The following is a 22,426-nucleotide window of genomic DNA, read 5'->3' as shown; positions in this document are numbered from 1 at the left end:
AAGTCACAGAAATGTTTCCAAAGAATGTGCCAGACCTGCCTTTGAGACTTAAATTAAATTAAACCGTGTGAAGTACTAGAAAATATAATGCATGAGATAATCTTTCATTACCAGGAAGGTGAACTATGATCGTAAAACATTTCTCTCTCTGACATTATGATTTAGAACAAATTGGCTTTATTTCGGAATGACCTTACTAAAAATAATACTATTTACTCCTTTCATAGCCTTATGTTACTAAAGTAAAGAGGAATATTTAGACCTTGACTAAGAAAAATCATTTCCAAAAATAATTATATATTTTGAAACTCCTCTGAGGAATGGTTATGACTGTACAGCTGTTAAACTGTGGCCTACCAGAGACAACAGGAAGTCAATCACAGTGCCAAGAGATCATTTCCTACATCAAGTTTGTGCCTTTCTTTTCTCATGCTGGTGTCACTGAGCATAATACTAGTTTTTCAGCTTGATCAGGACAATTTAGTCACTGTTTTATTTAATATAGATAGGTTCAATTTCCCAATAAAAAAGCATAAACCATAAAAGTGGTTAGCATTTAGCAAAAGCTCATGAAAGAGTCAGTCTGTAGGTACAAGAAGAATATCTTCTATTTTCTTTCTCTCAATCTGTAATAATTTTAATTGGATATATTTCTCTGTTGACAGAACTGATGGAAAAAAATGTCAACTATCAGCATTTTCATTGGCTTCTCATTAACCATACTTTGTTGAAGAAAATTTAAGATATAAAAAAACTTCCCAGATCATGCCATGTCACTCCAATGTTTCCTGCCCAGCCCCCCAAGCAGTGAGTTATATATACCGAGCAGACCAGCTCAAGCCTGAGGAACTACAAGGATTGTTTCCTTAACAATCTGGTGGCTGGAGGACACACTTGATATGTGAATAAATCGGGACTCACTCTCTAGTGCTGCTTTACTAATACAAAAAAAAAGTCACATCAGCAAAGACTAGTACAAAGTAAGATAACATCAACAGGAGGGGATAAAGAACTGAGAAAGCAGTAGGACCAAGGTAGAGGCTGCTCAGAGGAAAAAAGAGGAAGCAGGAATGGGCAGAATAGCCTGTGCCAGCTAGATCAAAGCGCCTGAATGAAAGCCAAGCTCCCCATAACTAATCATGCCTTGCTTACAGCAAATATCTGCAAAATGCTGGCAAAGTGCCCACACTCTTTCACATATGGATTCACTGGGACGATGACAATCTATTGCAGGCAGTTACATGGCAGCGTTTGAGTGGGGGATATTTAACTCCATTAAGCATCCTCACAGTTTTGCGTAAGATGCCACACAGCAGAGTTTCTGGGGCTGAAAGGGGAGTTCAGTTTATTGCTTCTTACCATTTGTTCAAAGAGGCGGCAGCCCACACAGCACTACACCCATTCAGAGAGCATCTAATGAGAACCTCTAAATTTAGGCCATACTAAAATTCAGGCTCTTCGTTTCAGGGTTCAGGATCGAGACTTTAGAAGTCTTGAACCCTCCTGATAAAAAAGAAGTAGCAGCTGGACTCTAAACACATAAAAGATGACTGGAAATCAGACCATGACCTGTCACAGTAGGCATCCACAAATTAGCAGACATTTTTAACAGGGATCTTTCAGTGGAATAGCTCTCATCTGGAATTTTAAAATAAATAAATAAATAAATAGGTAACAGTATCCCTTCATCTTAGAAGTGTATTTGTGAGAATAAATAAAGTACAATTTGAAAGGCATGCAATGATTTTTTTAATCAATGAGCATCATAAAATAATTTGGCAAGGAAATTTATTATTCTGTCTTCAAATAACAGGGTAATAGCTGGGACCACACTGAGTAACGGCTATGTCTATATACATATGTCTATAAGCAACTGAACTCAAGCTCCAGTCATCAGATCCTTTTCCACCTGGCAGGTTAAGCCCAACCAGATAGCAGACAAGGAGCTAGAACTAACAATCATTTCTAATCCACCCTGTTTCCACAGTAAATTGCTGGTAAGCCTTTTTGATGGCCTTTTTACAAGTGCAGAAGATCAAATATATGCACACTCTAAAATAACAAGCTCTTAAGAAAAATGTCTCATTTTGCTGTTGCTACAGAACATGAGTTGAACTGGTACAAAATCGTGCTATTTAAAAGCACATTCATCCACTCTCTGGGCTGGTCCTGGCCTCATGGTTACACTTAATTCTTATTCTTAAATCTTTAACAAAAACAATCAATCACAGAATCATAGAATGATAGGGAAAGATTCACAATTTACTAGCCTTCATGAAAGTAGAAGATTCTTCAATTAAAACTTGATCCTCCTACTTTTTAATTTCCTCCCAAGCACTGTGTGAAGTGAAGATCTCATTCTCAAAAACTGGCAGAAAACCCAAGCACTGAATGACTGGGTTTCATGGCTTCAAGTTTGGATGAAAAGACATTTAAACCTCTTTTTTTTGTGGTGTAGTGGGTCCAGGCTCAAACTACCACAGTGGTTTGTTGCTCACTGATACTCATTCCTAGTAATGACTAACTGTTCCTTAACCTCATCAATAACAATCTTATGCGCTGCACAGAGCATGACACCATGTAATTACATGAAGTCAAAATACTGTTTTCAAAGGCATCCTTACTTCTGGAAATTCATGGCTTAGGAATTCTTGACAGTGCAACCTGCTGGTTGCATAGATGTAGTCCAGAACTAGGTGGTGAAATTTAAGCATCATGTGTGATATCTAAACAGAAAGCTGAACCAACGTGATGTTGCAGTAAGAGTCTTTGTAAGATAGTGATGAAGTTAATGCTTAAATAAAATGGGAGTATTAAGTCCTGTCCCTTTCATCACCAGACTGTACCTACTCTGGTCTCTGTTACTTTCACTTTAGACTGCTGCAGCAAATCTGATTGAGGATATTGTCTATAACTCACTGTTGAAACCTGTTTGAAAGACATTTTGGATAGCAATAGTAGCTGCAAACACACTGTCTTCGTGTTATTCTGGCTTGCTTTCATGTTCACAACAATAATTTTATTTTAGCTTATGAAGCCTTTGTTACCAGAAAAAAAAAAAACCCACACAAGAGTCCCAGTCAGTTGAAAGACTTGCCTTGTCCCCCACAACATAACTGCTCTCTCTTCCTGGAAACATCCTCAACCCAAAAGCAAGTCTTTTGTCTTCTGCAACAATGCTGTCCACATACGTTCAACTCCCAGTTTAAATGTGCATCATCTCCTTTTCCGCAGATTTTACATCGAGGTAAAACATGGATATTCAGCATTTAGAAGTACAGCTTGCCTAACAACATGCAAAACAAATCTGTCATGTGTGCAACTACTCTTATGAGATAAACAGAAATCAAGTATTTAAGAAGGATTTAGTGTTAAAGGTTTTAGAATCTTAAATATCAGATAATCACTTAAAGTGTCTTATGCATATCCACAACTTTCCGTTTGAAAACTCATTTATAATTACCCCCAAAACTGTCTATCAGAGTTAATAATAAGCACCAACTTTCATATAATTTTCAAATTCAATTTTTTATCTTTGACACTGTTTTTACTTGCTTTGTGAAAACAATGGTCTCATGATACTTAATGGAATGCCCATATAGGTAGCTATACAAGAACTACCACAAAGAAAAGAATCATACCCAGAACCTCCTACCTCCTGTCCAAGTGTTCCTAGTTCTGTTTGGGCAGAAGAGGCCATAGGAGTGCCAGAAGCAGTAAAATGAAAGAAAGATAATTAAAGAGGGGAAGAGGAATATACACTTGACTTAATAATGTCCCACCAGAAGTCCATGTAAGGATGTGTGTTGTCCTTAGCAGAGGCCAAAAAAGAGAGCCTAAAGCAGATACAATGCAGACAACACATGATACTTCTGCTCGGCATTCACCACATCTCCAACTATGTGTAGCCCAAGGAATCCTGAACTTTGATGTGTTTTTATGTATTTAGTAATCTGTAGTTCATTTCTCTTCCACAAACTTATCTATTTTACCTGAACACAATTAAACTTGTAGCATCCAGAATTTCCCACAGCAGGGAGTTTCACGTATTACCTGGATATTGTACAAAGAAAAGCTATGCCTGTATAAAGAGCCAGGTTTCTTGCTAGTATCATCTGATCATGCCCATTTCTTAAAATGGAGGAAACAAAGAACATGAGCAGCTTGACCACTCTCTCCAGCCACCTTGATTTCATCCTAGTTTGACTTCATAAAGGACGTTACTTTAAGCAGGAGGCTAGACTGGCTGATCTCCTCCAATCTGAATTATCCTATTTTACAGATACCTGTAGTTTCCTCCAGAGTGTTTCATCTTCCATCCAGAAGACTCCCGGTCAACTTAGTTGTTCCTTATACAGAAACCACCCTTAAGGGGTTCTTTGCCCTTCTCTGGTCCTACAGTAGTCTGAGACAGAAAATCAGAAGCATCCATAACACTCAACATAGAAGTGATCGCATAGATTTTTGCAGTGGCTTTACCATGTTCCCTGCTCTCCATTACTTTCCTTCCAATTTATAACTTTTGGTCTGCTTTTTTGAGCAACACTATGTATTGATATGATATTTTCATAGAGCTGTTTATCAAACCATAACATCAAGGTATCATTCTTGCATGATAAGAGCATAGAGTTCATCATTGCCTATTGAAACTTGGGGCTGACTTTCTATTGAGCTCTCAAAAGTTCTCCTTTCTAAGTGAAAAGTAGCTGAAGCATGCAGATTGTAACCCCTTACTGGTGAAGAGGCAAAATTACGTAAAGTTTTTGAAAATAATTTATTCAAGGTGCTCAGGAATTGCAGCACACAGTGCTGTAATACTCCCTGCTCTCAGGAACAGAGCTGATGCTCCTTCACAAGCCCAAAATTTGTTCTTAGCTACAGAAATTAATGAATGGAGAGAAGTGTGCATCTAAAGACTGAGATTCACAAACACCCATGCACTGAATACAATGGGGAGAGCCAATACAAGATGCTGAAGTCAAGGCAGGGGTTTCAATCTCACATCTCAAAGAATTTCCAGTCAATTATAAGATGGACCCTGCAGCTGACCAAGGCCTGGCCAAACAGTGACTGAGGTAATGCGTCTGTGAATAACGTATTTGAGAAGGGGAAGAAGTTGCTGGGCAGTTGCTTAACTGCAGCAGCAACAGGGAGTGAGAATGTGAAAACATCTCTGCAGACACCATGGTGAGTGGAAAAAGAGGGAGAGGAGGGTGCTTAGGCACTGGAAAAGAGATTCCCCATGTGCAGCCCGTGGTGAGGCACCTGTGCCCCTGCAGCCCGTGGAGGCCACCAGGGAGCAGAGATCCACTCACAGCCCATGGAGCGGGTAGGTGCCTGAAGGAGGCTGTGACTCTGTGGGAAGCTCACCCTGGAGCAAGTTCCTGACAGGACCTTGGAACACGCTGGGAAAGAGGAGCCCACACCAGAGCAGGTTTGCTGTCAGGAGTTGTGATCCTGTGAGGGACTCAGGCTGGAGCAGTCAGTACCTGAAGGACTTTTCTCCCGGTGGATGACCCACACTGGGGCAGGGTGTGAGGAGCTGCCCCCATGGGAGGCCCCATGCTGGAGCAGTTCATGAAGAACTATAGCCCATGTGAAGGACTCATGTTGGAGAAGTTCATGGAGGACTGTCTCCCGTGAGAGGGATCACACAGTGTAGCAGTGGGATGTGTGAGGAGGCCTCCACCTGAGAAGAAGCAGCGGTAAAGTCCATCTGGAATGAACTGACTCTAACTCCCCTGCGCTGCTAGGGGAGAAGGAAGGAGGGTCCTGGGAAGAAGGAGAGGTAGGGGAAGGTATTTTAGGATTCAGGTTTTATTTCTTATTTCCCTACTCTGTTCTGATTGTTCATTAATAAATCAATCCTTTTCTCTCCAAGTTGAGTCTGTTTTGCCCATGATGCTAATTGCTAAGTGATCTCCCTGTCCTTATCTTGACTCACAAACCTCTCATTACCTTTCTTCCCCTGTCCAGTTTAGGAGTGGGAGTGACAGAACGACTTGGTGGGCATCTGGCACCCAGCCAGGGCTAAATCACCACATGCCCCAACCTTAAAAGGAGGTTTTTGCTTCTTGCTAGCAACACTATTTGATGTAAAAATTGGCACAAATTGGTAGGTACAGCACCATTGTGATGACTATGATGGAAATTCACATTAGTTTACAGATAACCACTGTCCCTTAACATTTAAAATACTCTTCTGCAAACAACTACCTAGGAAGTTTTTCTTATGTCAAAAAAGTCGGTTGGGGTATGATTCTTTTCATACTCTCATTTAACATATATATATATGCAGACAAAGTGTATAGGAGAACTTGTCTTCAGTAGAAAAATGTATATATTTACTTATCTTACTTTCAAAAACAATTTCTGAGATCAGCTGTGAAGAGCCCAGAAATGCCATAGTTTGTAATCAGCTTTCTTGGTACATACCATACTGAATATCCTGCTCACCATGGAAGCTAAGCAAATATCATGCAAATTTATTAGATTTCATTCAGAAGGCAAAGGGATTTGGTTAACATCAAATTCAATGGTCATTTATTCCACTTTCCCTGTCTCTTTCCACCCAAGTAACTCAAATATTTAAATTCCCCAAATGGTAAAGTTCAGCATCTTGAGCCTTATTAAATCTTATACATCTTGAGTCCTGTTAAATCTTCTAAGCCAAAGTAAATTCCATTTCTCTGATTAAACAGAGAGTATTTACAAAGATAATAAATAAACAGTGTGTACTAGTTGTTCTTCTTTTTCATACCACCTGACTAAGCATTTTTTACTTTGACATAATTCAGAATGTTTCTGCCACTCATTTTTGTTCAAAATAAACACAAAAGCAGTCCTTGTGGAGGATAAGGGAATGTAACAGTTCAGGCATGAAATCTTGCAAGAAGGAGCAAATAAACTTGTGCCTTGCCCAGAGCGTCTCTGTATCATCTTTCCACCATGCCTTCCACTCATTTCTTTCCCTTTCACAATTGTTTCTGAAGTGAGGTTCTACCTCCAAGATGCTCAGTACAGTTGTCTTTAGTACTTAGAAAAACTTCCAAGAATAATTTTTTTTTAAATGAAATTAAACAACCCCCCAAGTACTGTAACTACTGGGAAAATATCACTAGAGAATTTTGCTAATATAAGAATTTGAGCTCTCATTCTCTCACTGGCTAGAAAATTAAATTCTGTATCATGAGAGCCAAACTAATTGATTTCTTCAAAATATTTGTGGTAAAAGGCCTTGTAAAAGAAGCTGCTTACAGATAATAACACCTGTCACAGATTAGGACAGATACCTTTTGTGCTGGCAGAGTTTTACCTCACAATTGCAATTTCATTTTGGTGCCTTCTCATTCTCTCTTCCTGTCCATGTCATGCCCAGTTTTACATCTCTGGAGTCAACAGGACTGAGGACAGTGGGCACAAAATGCTGGATATCATCAGACTGGTGACATTCAAATATACAAAGCTGGGGTATGGAGTTAAGCCAATGGAGTTCACCTTAACTCAGTGATGAACTGATGGCAGGAGAATACAGAGCCTCAGAGCCCATTTGAAGCTCAGTATATCACAGTAGGTCATATTTTCAGATGCCATTTTCCACTGCAGTTCTTGTCAAAATAATAATATCTGATTAATGTCCAAGAAGAAACACCACCATTTAGAAACATGGGCAATTAAAGTATTTCTTTACGTTCTACATGAGAAAACACTGGCTAACATTGAAAAACAGCACACAAAAGAAAACTTTGAAAGCAATAAAAAGAAATGCAGTGCAGATATCACTGCTGCCTTCTGATGTAGTTCTCAAGACCATGGAATTACATCACTGCATAAAGAAACACAACAAAAATGAAGACAGAGATCTTTGTCTCATGACTGTCACTACCCTTCTGTGAGCAACAGCAGGCTGAATACCAGTGAAGCCATTTCAAGATTTAGATCAAAATTCCATACTACTGCTATGCAAGTTTCTTCAAAAATTGCAATATCAAAGTGAACAAAGTTCAAAGATAAGGCTTTTGTTTTATGAGTAATAAAAATGTATAAATGATAAAAACATCACAGAAAAGGAATATATGTCCTTGCAAAGCCAAGGCACACTGCAGAGTAGCGAACTACTGGTATTTTTAACATAGCAACTCAAGCTTGCACAGTAAACAACTACTGTAAAGTTTTACTTTACAGACTCTAATTTTTCATTTTAATAAGCATTAAAGATCATAGGAGGCAGACAAGAGTTATGTCACCAATGTGCCAGTGCCATGTAAAGTGCATTTACAATGAGCAGAAAGAAATCTAAATCACTGTCTACTCAGTCCCAGAAGCTGCTGATCAAATTAATCCTGACCCAGCAAAAGAGCCAAGCACATGCTGAACTTTGAGTAAATAGTCCCAGCTAACAGTCTAATCACAGTGCCTCATGCTTTTCAAGACAAATGATGTAGAGCCTGCCTCCAATGGAATAAATGAAAAAAAACAACCTGACGTGGCAGGAGCAAACGGTACTTCATTAGTCCTGTGCAAAATGACATGGTAAACAGCTTACTTCCAACTTGTCACTGCAGAAGCTACAGTGTGAATTTACAGAATGCCAGACACTTCGGAATAAAGACAAAAAAGCTTCCTCTTATTTATGGCAAAGAAGAAGCCTACACACCAGGAGTTACTGCTGTTAGATGACTGAGCTCACATGTTAGCTTGTAAGGTGTTAACAGCCTTGCTATTCAGAAGTTCTTGGATTTGGGAGGTTTTTTAGCCATCTAGATTTGTAATGCACTGCAAAACAAAGGAGAATTAGGAAAAGAAATAAAAGAAGAATGTTACCTGGAGGCCTTCTATGGCTAATCTAAGCATGCTTGGTGTGAGTTTGGAGGCCTGCTTGAAGGTGAAGTTGCTCCAATCTATAATCAAAACAAATCCATTCACTTGAAGCTCAGGGTCTTCTATCATGGCTTCTAAAGAAAGAAGTATGGCACGCAAAATATCCACAAGTGTGTACCTGTGAACGTGAAGAGGAGAGTCAGTTAGGAAAGGAGCAATGACCACAGACATGAAGAAGTTCTGAGAGTTCTTCTTTTGTACTACTTGTCAAAAGTTCTACTCAAAGAGCGCAAACGTAGCCTCAGAAGTCATGAGTATGTGAAGCTGGGAAAGAATCAAAAGCTCAGTTACCTGAACTCATCCTCTGGAGCAGTATTATGTACATCTAGACCATCAGCAAGCCAAAACAAACTACAACACACTAAAACAAAATTTGAACTTACCTGTAGTCTCCTAATCTGCTTTAATATCTATGTGTGTTATTAAATGTCTGTACAAATATATAGGTGCAAACTTTCTTCTAAAATCATGATACAAAAATCTAACACCAGAAGCTTAGACCCAAAGTTTCCTCCTACATTTTTGCAAGAGATTGAAGTAACAGCTTCTGCGTAACTATGAGCCAAAAAGACATTTCCACATGCTCTCCTTGTCTCTCTCTCTGAGTAATGTTTCCACAAAAATACCACAAAAGGTATTACAGAAGGCTGATTACTCAAGGACCTTGAGAGCAGATAGCAACACACACTAGAGCTTTGAGGTGTTTCTGATTGAGAACAATATCAACCTTTTAAGAGCTACCTAACTGCCTTCTGAGCACTTTGTATATTCAAATTATGTGGTTCCAGGAGTGAGTTTGGAATGTGGTACTCATTTGTCCCAGATTTTTCTAGTTTAAATTTAGGTTTACAAAGATATCACCATCAATATGTAAGTATATGGTTTACATACATGCATATACTTTTCTTAGATGGACAATCTTGTAAAAGAAGACATAATTCCATATTGCCAAGCCCTGTTGAGTATAATCTTTCTTTTCTGAAGCTAAAGCACCTCATACAGCAGCTGAATAGCTTATATATACACAGCAATGTCATCTTTAGACTGGCATATAATAGTCTTATTAGTCAACCTGCAGTTCAGCTTATTGAGATTTTTTTTTTTTTAAAAAAAGGTAAAACCCCAGAATTACCTGTGTTTTTTTTAAGAGATATAAAAGTGGAAGTTCAAGTTTTTATTTTTACAAGCTATTTTTAATATCTAAAAGTCTTTTTTAAAAGTAAGATAAATAGCTACTGAAACAGATGGAAATTTGCCAGTCTGCACCACAGTATCAGATGCGACATTAGAAAGCTAAATCAGAAAAATATCAGAGAAGTGAATATTCCAGGAACAAAAGAGTTAAATCTTCAGTGTTTGTGCACCTATTTTTAAATAAAGCCCTTCAAAAGTCCCCCATGATATCAAACACAGAAGTTCTCAAAATTATGAGTCCCCAGAGAAATCTTAACCATTCTGCATATATAGCAAGGAGCACGTGTGTCTATTTAGAAATTACATTAAATTATGCTGAATTCTACTTGCTTTAACATGAGTACACTGTTCCACTTCGTATGTAACTGTATTTTGAAATTATCTGCAAAAGGAAATAACACAAGTTAAATTAATCTGCTCTATCTGACTCCTTTCATCGTTCCATCATGGTTTTTTTTAGCCAACTAAAAATCAGTGACCTTCCTAACTATGCATTCCTAGGAAAGGGACTAAAAGAGGACTCTCTTAATGTCAGCCAAACAAGTGAACAAGATAAAGTGTTTTCCTCAGAAAACATTAAGGGAAGTATGGTTTTACAACATTCTTCTCTTCATTTTGGAGACTCTTATCTTGTTTTGAATTTGGTTTGATTGACTGGGATAAAAGTTTTGATATTCACTTTTCTCCTCATTTTCCTGAGATTTAAGGTTTTTTTGAGGCTCTCCTTTTCTGAGATCTAAGGTTTACAGGAAGTTGGGCACTCTCCCTCTTTTTGTCCAGCTTTTTTCAACTGGTAGAGGAAACAGCATAAGAAAAAAATCTTCCCTGTAATTCCCCTATGGAAATTCTAAAAACACAAAAATTCTCTGTTTTCTTTTTGTAGGAAAAAAAATCAAACCATTTCTGTAAATGGAATTTTCTTCATGGGAGAAAAAAAAGGCATGCTTTAAAAATGTTCAAATTCTGGTTCTTTAAAATCATTAGCACAGTTTTAGCATCCAAGAATGGTAAGACCAGGACATAACTTTTGCAGCAGGCACAGTGAAGAAAACCTGGGGTGCCCTGCCTGCCCTGAGTAAACTCACCTGACAGCCGAGAGGCTGGTGTGTCAAGGCCAATGCCTCAAGCACAATGCGGCTGATGCTCCCCCTCTCCTCAAGCAGAGCTGCTCCCCCAAGACCAAATGCTGGACACTTGGGGAAAATGCCACCGCCACTGCTGATACCTCTGAATAAGCAAATAAACAAACATCCCCAGCACTACAGTGCGAAGAGGAAAAATTAAGTCATTCATTGTTCCTTTCCCAAAGGAGTTTCCACATGTATAATGGGATGCGAGGAGAGCATTCTGCAGTATGAAAACTATAAATGGTTTTACTCACACTAAAAACGTTGTGGTTTGTCTAGTGTATCTGCAGACCAGCCTAGCTAGCTAATAGTAATAATACCAGCTAGTTATCTAGGTAATACTAATACTCTAATAATATTAGAGTTCTGTGCAGGGCCACAAAGATGAAGGGAGTGGAGCATCTCCCTTATGATGAAAGGCTAAGGGAGCTGAGGCTCTTTAGTTTGAAGAAGGGAAGACTGAGGGGTGACCTCTTTAATGTTTATAAATACATAAAGGGTGGTTGTCAGGAGGATAGAACCAGGCCGTTCTCAATGATGTCCAATGATAGGACAAGGGGCAACAGGTACAAGCTGGAACATAAGAGGTTCCAAAGAAATATAAGGAAAAACTCCACTGTGAGGGTGACGGAGCACTGGAACAGGCTACCCAGATGGATGTTGAATCTCCTTCTCTGGAGACATTCAAAACTCACCTGGACAAGTTACTGTGTGACCTATTCTAGCAGGACTTCTCTGGCAGGGGGTTGGACTAGATGATCTTTCAAAGTCCTTTCCAACGCTTCAGATTCTGTGATTCTGTAATATACCAGTGGTGCATGGAGAGCGGAGGGCACCTAATCAACAGAGGAAGTAAGAATTTCCTGTACAACATGCATTTTGTACAACTGTCAGCATTGGGATTAAAACATGCCTAAGGGAAAGAGGCTTACAGAATCACATTCAGGGTGGAGGCTGGGCTCAGAGCATGGCCAACTGCCTTTAAACCCCTAGTTATCTCCACAAGATGGTGGAAGTCTCCATTTTTTTTTTTTTTATTGCTTTATGAAATTAGATGGAGAGAACACTCTCTAAGATGCTTTCCCAGGAAAAATGTTGAACTGAGAAAGAAAGTATGTCAGGTGAGACATTGGGAGAGCAGTCAATGTCTCATTCCGAGGAAAGTCATCTATCATAGCTCACAGAAGAAACACACATTAGAAATATTCAAATCCTAAAATTAGCCTCAAGCTCACTTTATATTTGAGCTGTCTCACTCTCCAAGAGAAGACATTCATGAAGCAGAAGGCTGCTGTAAGCACCCTACATCCAGTCCAAGATGAGTTCCAAGTTCCTCATGTAGACCTCTAATGTCCTCCCTAGGGAGTTCAAGAGGACATCACATGCCTTGGATTAACAGCTCCCTGGTGGCACAAGGCTCCTAGAAATCTGGTACATTAGACATAAAGATTCTTTGTTTATGAAGCCAGTCAGGTTTCTAAGACTGGCATAAAATGCATTTATATATATTTAAGGGCTAAATATATAGATGTATACATATAAACACAAATACACCAAATTGTGTCCTGAATTAATCCAAGTCAACAGCAAAACTGTCAGGCATCAATGAGACCAGGATTTCAGCCACCACAGAGAGTAATCAATGGTCGCAGGGCTGGGCCTCCACAAATCTGTAGCATATTGTCCTTGTTTCAGCTCAGACGGTGTTAATTTTCTTCCTAGTAGCTGGTACAGTACTCTGTTTTGGATTTAGTATGAGAATAATGTTGATAACATGCTAATGTTTTAGTCATTGCTAAGCAGTACTTATCCTAAGTCAAGGACTTTTCAGTTTCCCATGCTCTGCCAGCAAAGAGGTGCACAAGAAACTGGGAAGAAGCATGGCCAGGGCAGCTGACTCGAACTAGCAAAATGTCCTGCTCAGCATATAAAGCTGGGGAAGAAGGAAGGAGGACGTTCGGAGAGATGGCATTTGTCAACCCAAGTAACCATTAAGTGTGGTGCAGCACTGCTTTTCTGGAGATAGCTGAACAGCTGCCTGCAGAGGGGATGCAGTGAATGAATTCCTTGTTCTGTTTTGCCAGCATGGCATTTGCTTTACCTATTAAATTGTCTTCATCTCAACCCATGAGTTTTCTCACTTCTACCTTTCCAATTCTCTCCCTCATCCCACCAGAGAGAGAGTGAAAGAGCAGCTGTATGGGCTTTAGTTGATGGGTCACGTTAAGCCACCACAAATATTGACCACCACTTATATCTTACTGTACAGAATACTGACCACAATCACAATGATGATACTGTACATTTACTTACTGAAAAAGCCAAAAGGTTGTCCTCTCAGGGAAAACAAGTCCTGAAGAACACAGGCCTAACTAAGACCAAAACTTCCTGCAGGAGCAAGGTATCTGAAGTGCTACTTATATCTATAAAAACCACATCAGGAGTATACAGGGACATGTCACTAATAACCAAACTTCCCACTTCAAATACACTTCAGGGCAATTAGTTGAAGATAGGAGCTACCCCTCATTCTGTAATGGACCTCTTCTCTTGGTTTTGATACCTTACTTAAGTACAGTACAAAAAAAAAGGACAAGAAAGACAAATCCATTAGTGGATATTAAAAACAGCTTTTACTCCAGAAACATGCTGAGGCAAGCCAGAAGTGTATACCCCATGTGACAGATGAAATTTTAGACAGTGTAGATCACAAGCAGAGCATTCAAAGTATCAGCTGAACAACTCAAGCAAAGGAAACATGGTGAAAGAAACTATACTGAAGCTTTCACACAGCACAGAGTTATTTGCATAAAGACTCATCTTTAATGCGCTCCAGCCTCATACTGTCCAATATTTCACTGCTGCTACTGTTCACATCAGCATCAGGGTCCACAGACTCTGACATAAAAGACACCCTATTTTTGGTGGGACTTCAAGGAAACTAAAATCCTACATAAAAAGAAGACGAGAAAAATTACTCTGCATTGTGCTGCTGAAACTTTTATTTCACACTGAAATTATTTTCCATAGACATAGAAACATAACCAATCAAAAGTGAGACAAAAGGTCCAAGATGCCTTTGACTGCCTTTCTACTTAGGAAAAAAAAGAGAATAAAAAACAGATATCGGCCTTTAATTTTAAAAGGCCATGGTGTTCAGTCTGAGGGAAAGATGGTCATGTTTTATTCTTAGCAATATGTGTTCAGTGACAGCGTGTATCTAGGGGAAAGAAAGCCACTCATTTTGCCCTGTCCTTGGTTTTACAACGACTGCTCCAGTCCTGTCAGGGTGTGCTGGGCCTGATTTGCTGCAGTGCATGGAGTTAGACTGTGCTAAAATAAATACTTATTTACTTATGGATAAATTCAGTTGCATTCACTTGTGTAAACAGCCTCTTATGTGACATATTGTACCTAGCAAGGTATTACAAATTGCTAGGATAATCGAGAACTCGTGGTTAATTTCAATTTATTTAATGCCTTCTATTTATAGAACCATGCTTAATTCAATGAAGAGCTGACAACTTTTTTAGCCCTCTTGTTAATGTAAGTAACAAGTGCTGGAAATATGTTATCATATATATAATGCACTCTTAACATTCCTTTTCTATGTGTGTCCTGGTTTGACTTCGAATGAGGTGGGGACTAGTGCGCAGACACACTCTGCTACCTCTTGAAATTATTCATTCTGGTTGACTTTAAAGCAATGAGCCTGGGAAGGCTTGACAAGTTAATAGCCACACTGACAGTGATTCTTTCAAATGCTTCAGGATGGCTACTATTTCAACCACGACAGCAACAGCGCTTTCTACAGTAATGCTACACTGAGGTCTTGATTTGTTAAGAACATAACTGCTCAAACAAGCAACTCAGCATCCCACACTCTTGTAATTTAACAGAGGCAGCAATTTCCCTTTTACAGAAAAGTTCTTTGAGAATTTTTTAAGGGATATGAAAAGATTCAAAGTATTTCTAAGGGTTTCTGGGAAAAACAGTCTGGCTGACACTGCTATCAAGTCACTACTGTCTTTCCCCTTACCTCTTGGTTATGTGGTCTATGCATCTTCATACCCAGAGGCCACTGTGATTTCCACCAGGCCAAGAGAAAGAGACAGGGAGATTGCAGGGTACAGATGTCTCTTGTCAAACCCAGCTGTGTCAGCTGTTTTCAATATTTTATGTTCTTGATGATGGGTGGCATCCACTGTATCATCTGTTTAACCTGATTCTGGTTCCAGTCGGTTCACTTCTGCATTGATAATCTGATTTGGCAGAGCTGCCCTTCTATCTCTGCTGCTATTTGGCATCTCCTTCCAATACCAAGAAATTTCAAGTTGTTTCGAGAATTAAAGCTGAGTGGCATGAGCCTGCCTCTCAGGATGCAAACTGTTAACTAGACCACATAAATGGTAGGTGTCTTTTGCCTGAATTTAAGTCACATGTCTCCTGAAGGTCCCAAAAATGTAAGGAATGCATAGTCTGTATTTGAAGATCATCACCAGTTGGACAAGTAAAGGTTTCTGTTAAATGAGCTCTTGTGTCACTGTGCTTTAAACAAGAAAGCCGGTCAAGCCTCTGAGCCATCAACCCTTTTTTAACCTACTTCTCTGGCTTAATCATTTTAGAATTTCAGTGGAACAAGAGCCCTCAAGATGCACAAAGGAGTACCTAGAAATAATGCCTCAGATCTCTTTGGTTTGTCAGTCTGGGTACAGACTTGAATGCTGAAAAGATGAAGAATCAAAACTTCTCTTATACTTATTCAGCTTAAATAGAGTCAGCATGCCCTGAGAACCCTTATTCTTAAAAAAAAAAAAAGAGAGCTCCAGTGTTTAAAAAATGCATAGAGAAGTTAAAACTGCTTATCTTTTAGATTAAGATTTAATACAATTTATTACTTCTTATGTTAGCCCAGTATCTAACAGCCACAGATGAAGATTCAGCTGACCTAAATTTTATGTTAGTATTGATTAAAAAGATCCTTAGCCAAAATATTCAGTCTAAATAAAAGTGTTAATAGGTAGATATGGGTACCTGTGAGAAAGCTATGAAATAGTAAGACAGCATCAGTCAGCAGGAGATACCATAGAGAAAATGACAGTGTTTGCACTAGTTTATAATTATTATTTGAAAGATATCACTTCCAAACAAAAATCAACTCCATTAACCAGTTATTTTTTTATTGTTAATATATAGCATTACTATTTATTTTGTCACACTGCCTCCATCAGAGCTTAAAAAATACCCTGCCAACTCACCTGTGGTTAACAGCGAGCTGATGAGCAGACCAACCTCCTAATAAGCTGAAGAATTAAAACTTTCATTTAATGGGAATAAAAGTTTCTAGCACTTCTACACATGAAAGCATGGTTTTGAAAGCAAACCAGTAGACTTTATCTTTGCCCTGCTGTAAATCATCTCATGCAACAACAGAGCTAACACAGTAATGAGTGCAGCGGATTTCCATATTCACTGAGGACGGTATGAGCTGACTGGGTCAGTGTGACACAGACAGGAACTAGGTATTACTGCACACTTCTACAGCTCTTTTCTATGGCACTTTCTAGGAAAAAAAATCCAAGATAATTAATATTGGGAAAGATTCAAAATAAATAGCATCAAAACGGATTGATTTTCCTAGGCAATTTGTGTACAGATGCCATGAAGCATACAGAAGAACAGGAATGAAAACATATCCCTTGCTGCTGAGAGTTGAAGTTAATTGTACCATTAACTGAAAAAGAACTTCACCAGCTGGACACATTAAGAAGAAGGGAGTTTTGAAATGCATGTACACACCTACATGCCAAATGTAATTATGAATCAACAATCTGGAAACTAATAAGGAAGGCTGATCCCTCTTTGAGTGCTATCCAGCCTCCTGGCAGGAATGTCACCCATCTTCACTTTCCCCATAGTAGATACAGGTTGGAGAGTGAGACAGGGTCCCATTGAAAAGCTACTCAATGCATTATCCTTCACCTTTCTTTTTTCTGTTTGTTTGTTTTAAATGCACGTCTCATTTAGTTGTTCAGATGGTAGGACATCTGGTACAGTATTCAGGCCCTGCTTTAATTTAATGATTTAACATGTAGTCCACAGGCTTGTTTTACCATAGGAATTTTCTGCCTCCCACGTTTTTCTTTCTAATTGGAACAATGTAAATCATAGGCTGCCAGTGCTATATAAATCATCTATAGTACGTCTGCTATTCCTTTAAGTAACAAATTGGAACTTTTTCTTTCTAATTGTTACATGCTGGCCATAATAACTCGTGCACATGTGATAAATTTGCAGGCTTGCTGTGCTCTATTAACTTAGTATATGAAGCATATGAAGAGGTCTTAACAAGAGAGACTACAAAAAGTAATCTTCCCAGTGTTGCTGTAAGAGGAGCACTGGTTTAGGTACTGTAAGATCTCAAGTCAGTTAAGGCGAAAGCTTGAGTCATATTGCATAGCAGCTCTAGTATACATTCCTTGCAAAATGCTACCCAGGTTCAGCTGCTGAACATCAGACAAGGGAAGATGCTACATTAATTAGAAAACAGAGTGACCTAGCTCCATTCCCAGATCTGTCACTGACTTGTCATGTGCCTTAGAACAAGCCACTCCCCGCAGCTGGGCTTCAGTTCACTCTCCTTTGTCTGAGTGGTCTTTCTGAAAACAAATCCCTCACTTTGGAGGGATTATGGTAGGCAGGCAGTGCTGAAAAGCAACAGGAACCCAATTGCAAACATGGCCATTAGGTACCCCTGTGTACCCCAGTCACTTCCCTGTTGTATCATAAATAATAATCTTATCAATAGGACTTCATGCAAAAGAAAATAGATTCGGCTGATACACTGATCTCATGTAGTTTAAATGTCAGCACATCCAAAATTAAGAAGAAAATAAACCTATCCTTTTCCCATCAAAATTATTTTCTTAAATGCTATTAGATCTCAGAACTTGAATTCTTGGTGTTCTTTTGACTAGGAACTAATCATCTGAAAAGTCTCACATAAAGCTTTTGTCGTTTTTTTTGTTAATGAGATAACAGTAGGCCACACTATGTTTAGCAATGGAACTTCTTCATGGTAGACACATTACTTAATAAAAAGCCTCAACATCTATTTCTTCATTTGAGGATTTTTAAGAGTTTTTAAAATAAAAAGTTGACTTGGTCATTTTTGTGGGAAATAAGGAAGGTCCTTATGTGTGAAATGGAGTCTGCTCAGAGAGTCCTTATCTTCATCATCACTGCCAGAAAACCAAAGCATACAACCAGAAAAGGACACTGGCCCCAGCTCTGCATACCTTCATCTACACTTTCTAATTGCTAGCCTGATCGTGGGCAGATTTGATTTGTGCCAGACAGCTTTCTCCCAGTCCCTGCACATGATTCATAGGTTACCAAGGACCAGGAAACTCTCTCCATAGGCAGTGTGGATTTGGTCACCCTGTCTGGAGAGCAGGAAAGCCATGGTGGGCCAGCAGCCCTTCAGGCAGACATCCATCCTTAGCTGTAGCATTGACTGCTGCAGGGAGCTGTGGGATCACTCCCTGCAATGGCTATTGACACAGCCTGCAACTGTACAGGACAACTATGCAAATACTTAAAAGGCAGGCTTAAGTATGCCAATGCCCCAGATTTTGTCCTTTCTATCCACATTGCTACCTGTTTGTGTCCTCCTCATGTTTCAGAATAGTTGAGCTTGGGATACTTGCCCTGACCACTCAGCACTGCAGATGCCCAGCCTGTGTTGACTGCAGAAAGGATTATTTAGGTTCATGTGAAGGTGACTAGCAAGATTTTTAAGTTTCCTTACAAATAGGTGCTTCAGATCCTAAACCTGCTCTTGGGTTGGGTGCCTAGGGATATGATGCAGTGCTCATAGGAGCAGGCTTCAGAGTTGACTCTTAATGGATTCATTCACTTACATGTACTGAAAATCAAGCTATTTTTGTGGATGTAACTATGGAATGCTGGAAAAACTGGGCATGACACCCGATGAGGTAGTTAGAATAACTGAATAGTGTCACTTAATATCAAGCTGATTGCTGAAAGAAAGTGTTGAAGGGAAACAGCTCTTGGGTCAGCCTGCTAAGTCATCTTCAGGCTACAGCAGTCTCAAAACAGACCAGAAATTGTTCTAGGGACTGCACTAACCTCCTTCAACTTGCTACCAAAGATTTATGTGCTTGCATCTTGTTATGCCAGGAATTCACACTTAGAGCAGCATTAGTGGGGAAAATAAGTCTTTACTGTAACTTCCATCCTGGCATTTCCAGGTGGCTCAGGAAGAGCTTCCTTCTGCTGAGTGAAAGGATACAGAGCCTCAGCTTCCTGCTCAGGCAAACTTCTCAGCTCAAAAGCTATGACGGATACTCTTGTTTTGCAAATAGCATCTCCCACTTTCTCCTATGGCACCGGAGAAACTATGCACACTGAAGCAGAAAGATCAGCACAGAAATGGCAACCAGCCTTTGTCAGGGGTTTAAGCCCAGCATCTACCATGCCAGTTCACTTCAGCTAAGGGGAGGCAGAAGGGTGTAAATTTCATACTAGCCAAGTGAGAAGAGCATCTGAGCAGTTCCTACTTTCCTCCTGAAATTCAGAGCCTAAGAATGGGAAAGAAGGATGAAAAGGCCCTAAGCCACAAAATACATTTCTTTCTCTTCTCCCTCTGCCTTCCAGGCTGCTGTCCAGCCCTCTGTGGGCAGAGCCGGGTGGGTCCCTGCTGCCCAATCACCCTCTCACTGCTATGGCGCAGCTTTTCCCACACATTGCCCGGGGAAAGAGGGGTTAAGGCAGGCGGGTGGCTCTGCGTTTACCTGCTCTGGTCCCAGTTGGCAGCAAAAAGGACGAGGATCTTCCTGCCGTAGTGGTCCAGGTTGGCCAGTCCGCCGGGGAAGCCATCCTTCAGTGCTTGTTTGATGCCCGGGTCTGTGGCCTTGAAGCTCTTGAACATGTCCAGGTTCTGCTGGCGATATTCAAAGTACTGGGCAAGGAGGCGAAACGCCTCGAAGTGCTGAAACTTCCTGGCCCGCAGGAACCGCAGGATGAAAGCATCGTCGGTGCGGAGGAAGCCGATGTCCGGCCGGGTGATCACCATGTCCCGCACCTCTTGGATGTCCTGGTGCAAGGTGTCAGGGTTCTCGTTCAGCTCTAGTCGGGCTTTCTCTAGAGTCTCCGGGGAGAGACCTGCCTGCAAATGAGTCATGGTGCTGCCCTCCTCCTCCCGCTCCTCTCCGCTTCTGCTGCCTGCGCTCCTCAGCCTCCCGGGCGCTTGCCACCCGGAGGCGGGGTGGCCCGGCACGGCGGGCCGTCGCTCCCCGGTCCCGCCGGGCCTCGCCCCGCCGCTTCCCGGCCCCGCCGCCGCTGCCAGTCCGGCCTCCGAGAAGCGAGGGGCTCCCAGGCAGCCAGGTCCCGGGGGGGGCTGGCACCGAGACCGCCCCCGGGCTGCCGGCGGAGGCGCGTTATCTCTCTGACATCGCTTCCTCGCCGCCGCGGGGTCCGACGCACCGCAGCATCCTCGCAGCCGGTCCGCGGAGCTGCCGAAACCCCCCGGGGACGGGGCTGCGGGCTATCGACTGTCGCTCGCCGCCCACCCCCGCCGGTGCCGGTGTCAGCGCGGTTCTCAGCCCGGGCGCTACGCAGGGCGAGCGGCTCCCGGGAGCGCTCCCCTGGCCCGGGGCTGACAAGTGGGCTGACCACTCTGGAGCAGCACCATTTACGTAAGATCAGCGCTCGCCCCACTTCAGAAGCGTCTCCTGGATGTAAAAGAGGGGTAAAAAAAAAAAAAAAAAAACCACAAACCCCAAAAAACACAGCAACAAACTAAAAAAAAAAAAAAAGCGAGGCGAAGGAGAGTCGATCCGCAGGTACCAACGCCGGTACAAGAGCCTCCCGCCCGCCGGCGCTGAGCCCGGAAAGACAAACGGAGCGTCGCTCTCGAGGATGCTCGCCCCGGCCCTGCACCCTCCTGCGTTCCCCGCCCCGGCTCGCCGGTGGCACCCGCTGGCGCGCGGCTGCCTGCTGCGCGGCCCCGCCTGGCACGCGCGCGCACGCGCGCAGGCACGCAGGGCGCGCGCCCACCGCGGCGAGCAGCGGCACCTGCCCCCAGCGCCGCGCGAGAGCCGCCCCCGCGGGCAGCGGCCTCCGCGCTCCTCCTCGCAGCTCCGCGCCCGCGCCGCGCCCTGCCCCGCGGCGGTGGGGAGAGGCCGGCGGCCGCGGGGAAGGGCGTGTTGCGCAAAGCCGCGCCGGAGCTGCGGGGAACAAGATGGTGGTTGCCCGAGGGCGGGGGGCTGCGGGAACTCTCTCGGTCTGGGAGGACGCATGTGAGCCCCCGCAGAGCATCCAGCGGGAGCCAGGCCCAAGGGTCCGCGTAAATCTCGTTCACCATACGATGGCTTGCAATCCTCTCTTAATTTCCTAACGTGGAGCATGGTGGGCTTGAAAAGCTGGGAAGAAAATAACCCTCTTTTTTTGGCACAGCATCTTCAGTCGCATTATATTGCAAAAAGCAAAAATATCATGTTTCTGTGTATCGAACATTTCAGTGCAGGAGAGTTTGATGCTGCAGTCTTGCTTTCAGCAAATGTTCCCACTGAAGTACATTTGACCTTTGAGGGACTGGATCTCCCCATTGCAAATGTGCCAAAAAGCAAAGCTTACACAGAAGATAACGGCAAACACGGGACAGCCTGTAACCTGTAACATTCCCATAGGAAGTGCAGCACCTTGATACTGCATTGGGATCCTTTCCCAAGGTGATGTAGCCAAAGCACACAGGCTGAATTACTGAGAAAGCACCGAGATCACTGGCCTGTATGGAGAATATATATGGGGAATAAACCAGCAGGAAGCCGAGTATGAGTTCTTGGGCAAATCAAGATAACTCATATAGACGTTTAAATGATGGCCTGTGTTCTCTGCAGGCCATCATCTGATGAAACCAATGACCTCGGCAGCAGGAGGAAGTCCTCAGCACTGAGCAAGTTCGGAACGTGAGTCTGTGCAGTGAGCAGTAGTTAGGTGGCAAAGTCATCGTTCTTCTTGGGGAGTAAAAGGAGGGTTTTGGTTTGTACAGAGTTTTATAGGGTTTTGCAGTTCTTTACCATGTCCCTTCTTTGTGCCAAGTAAGGATCAAATTTTACATATTTCTTTATAGCTGCCTGATATCTGCAGCACGGATGGCTGAAAAGGCAGATGGAAACACCATTCCTTACTGAGCTGGGTAC

The 22,426-nt window shown here is 41.8% G+C and overlaps 1 protein-coding gene across 1 annotated transcript in view; it reads right to left on the bottom strand.

The window, feature by feature from the left end:
• The window catches only part of CLVS2 (clavesin 2), a 53,485-nt gene extending 33,079 nt beyond the window's left edge, over nucleotides 1-20,406 (bottom strand). The window contains exons 1-2 of the mRNA XM_061990529.1: nucleotides 20,018-20,406; nucleotides 8,824-8,998 (exon numbers count right to left, since the gene is read on the bottom strand). Coding sequence (XP_061846513.1) covers nucleotides 8,824-8,998; nucleotides 20,018-20,406 — 564 coding nt within the window. The remainder of the gene's footprint in view (nucleotides 1-8,823; nucleotides 8,999-20,017) is intronic.
• Between the last annotated feature and the right edge of the window lie 2,020 nt (nucleotides 20,407-22,426).

Source organism: Colius striatus, chromosome 2 (assembly GCF_028858725.1).
Source record: "Colius striatus isolate bColStr4 chromosome 2, bColStr4.1.hap1, whole genome shotgun sequence".
Classification (NCBI taxonomy): Eukaryota; Metazoa; Chordata; class Aves; order Coliiformes; family Coliidae; genus Colius; species Colius striatus.
The sequence above is the reverse complement of the archived record's forward strand: the minus strand, read 5'-3'. Positions and strand labels throughout refer to the sequence as shown.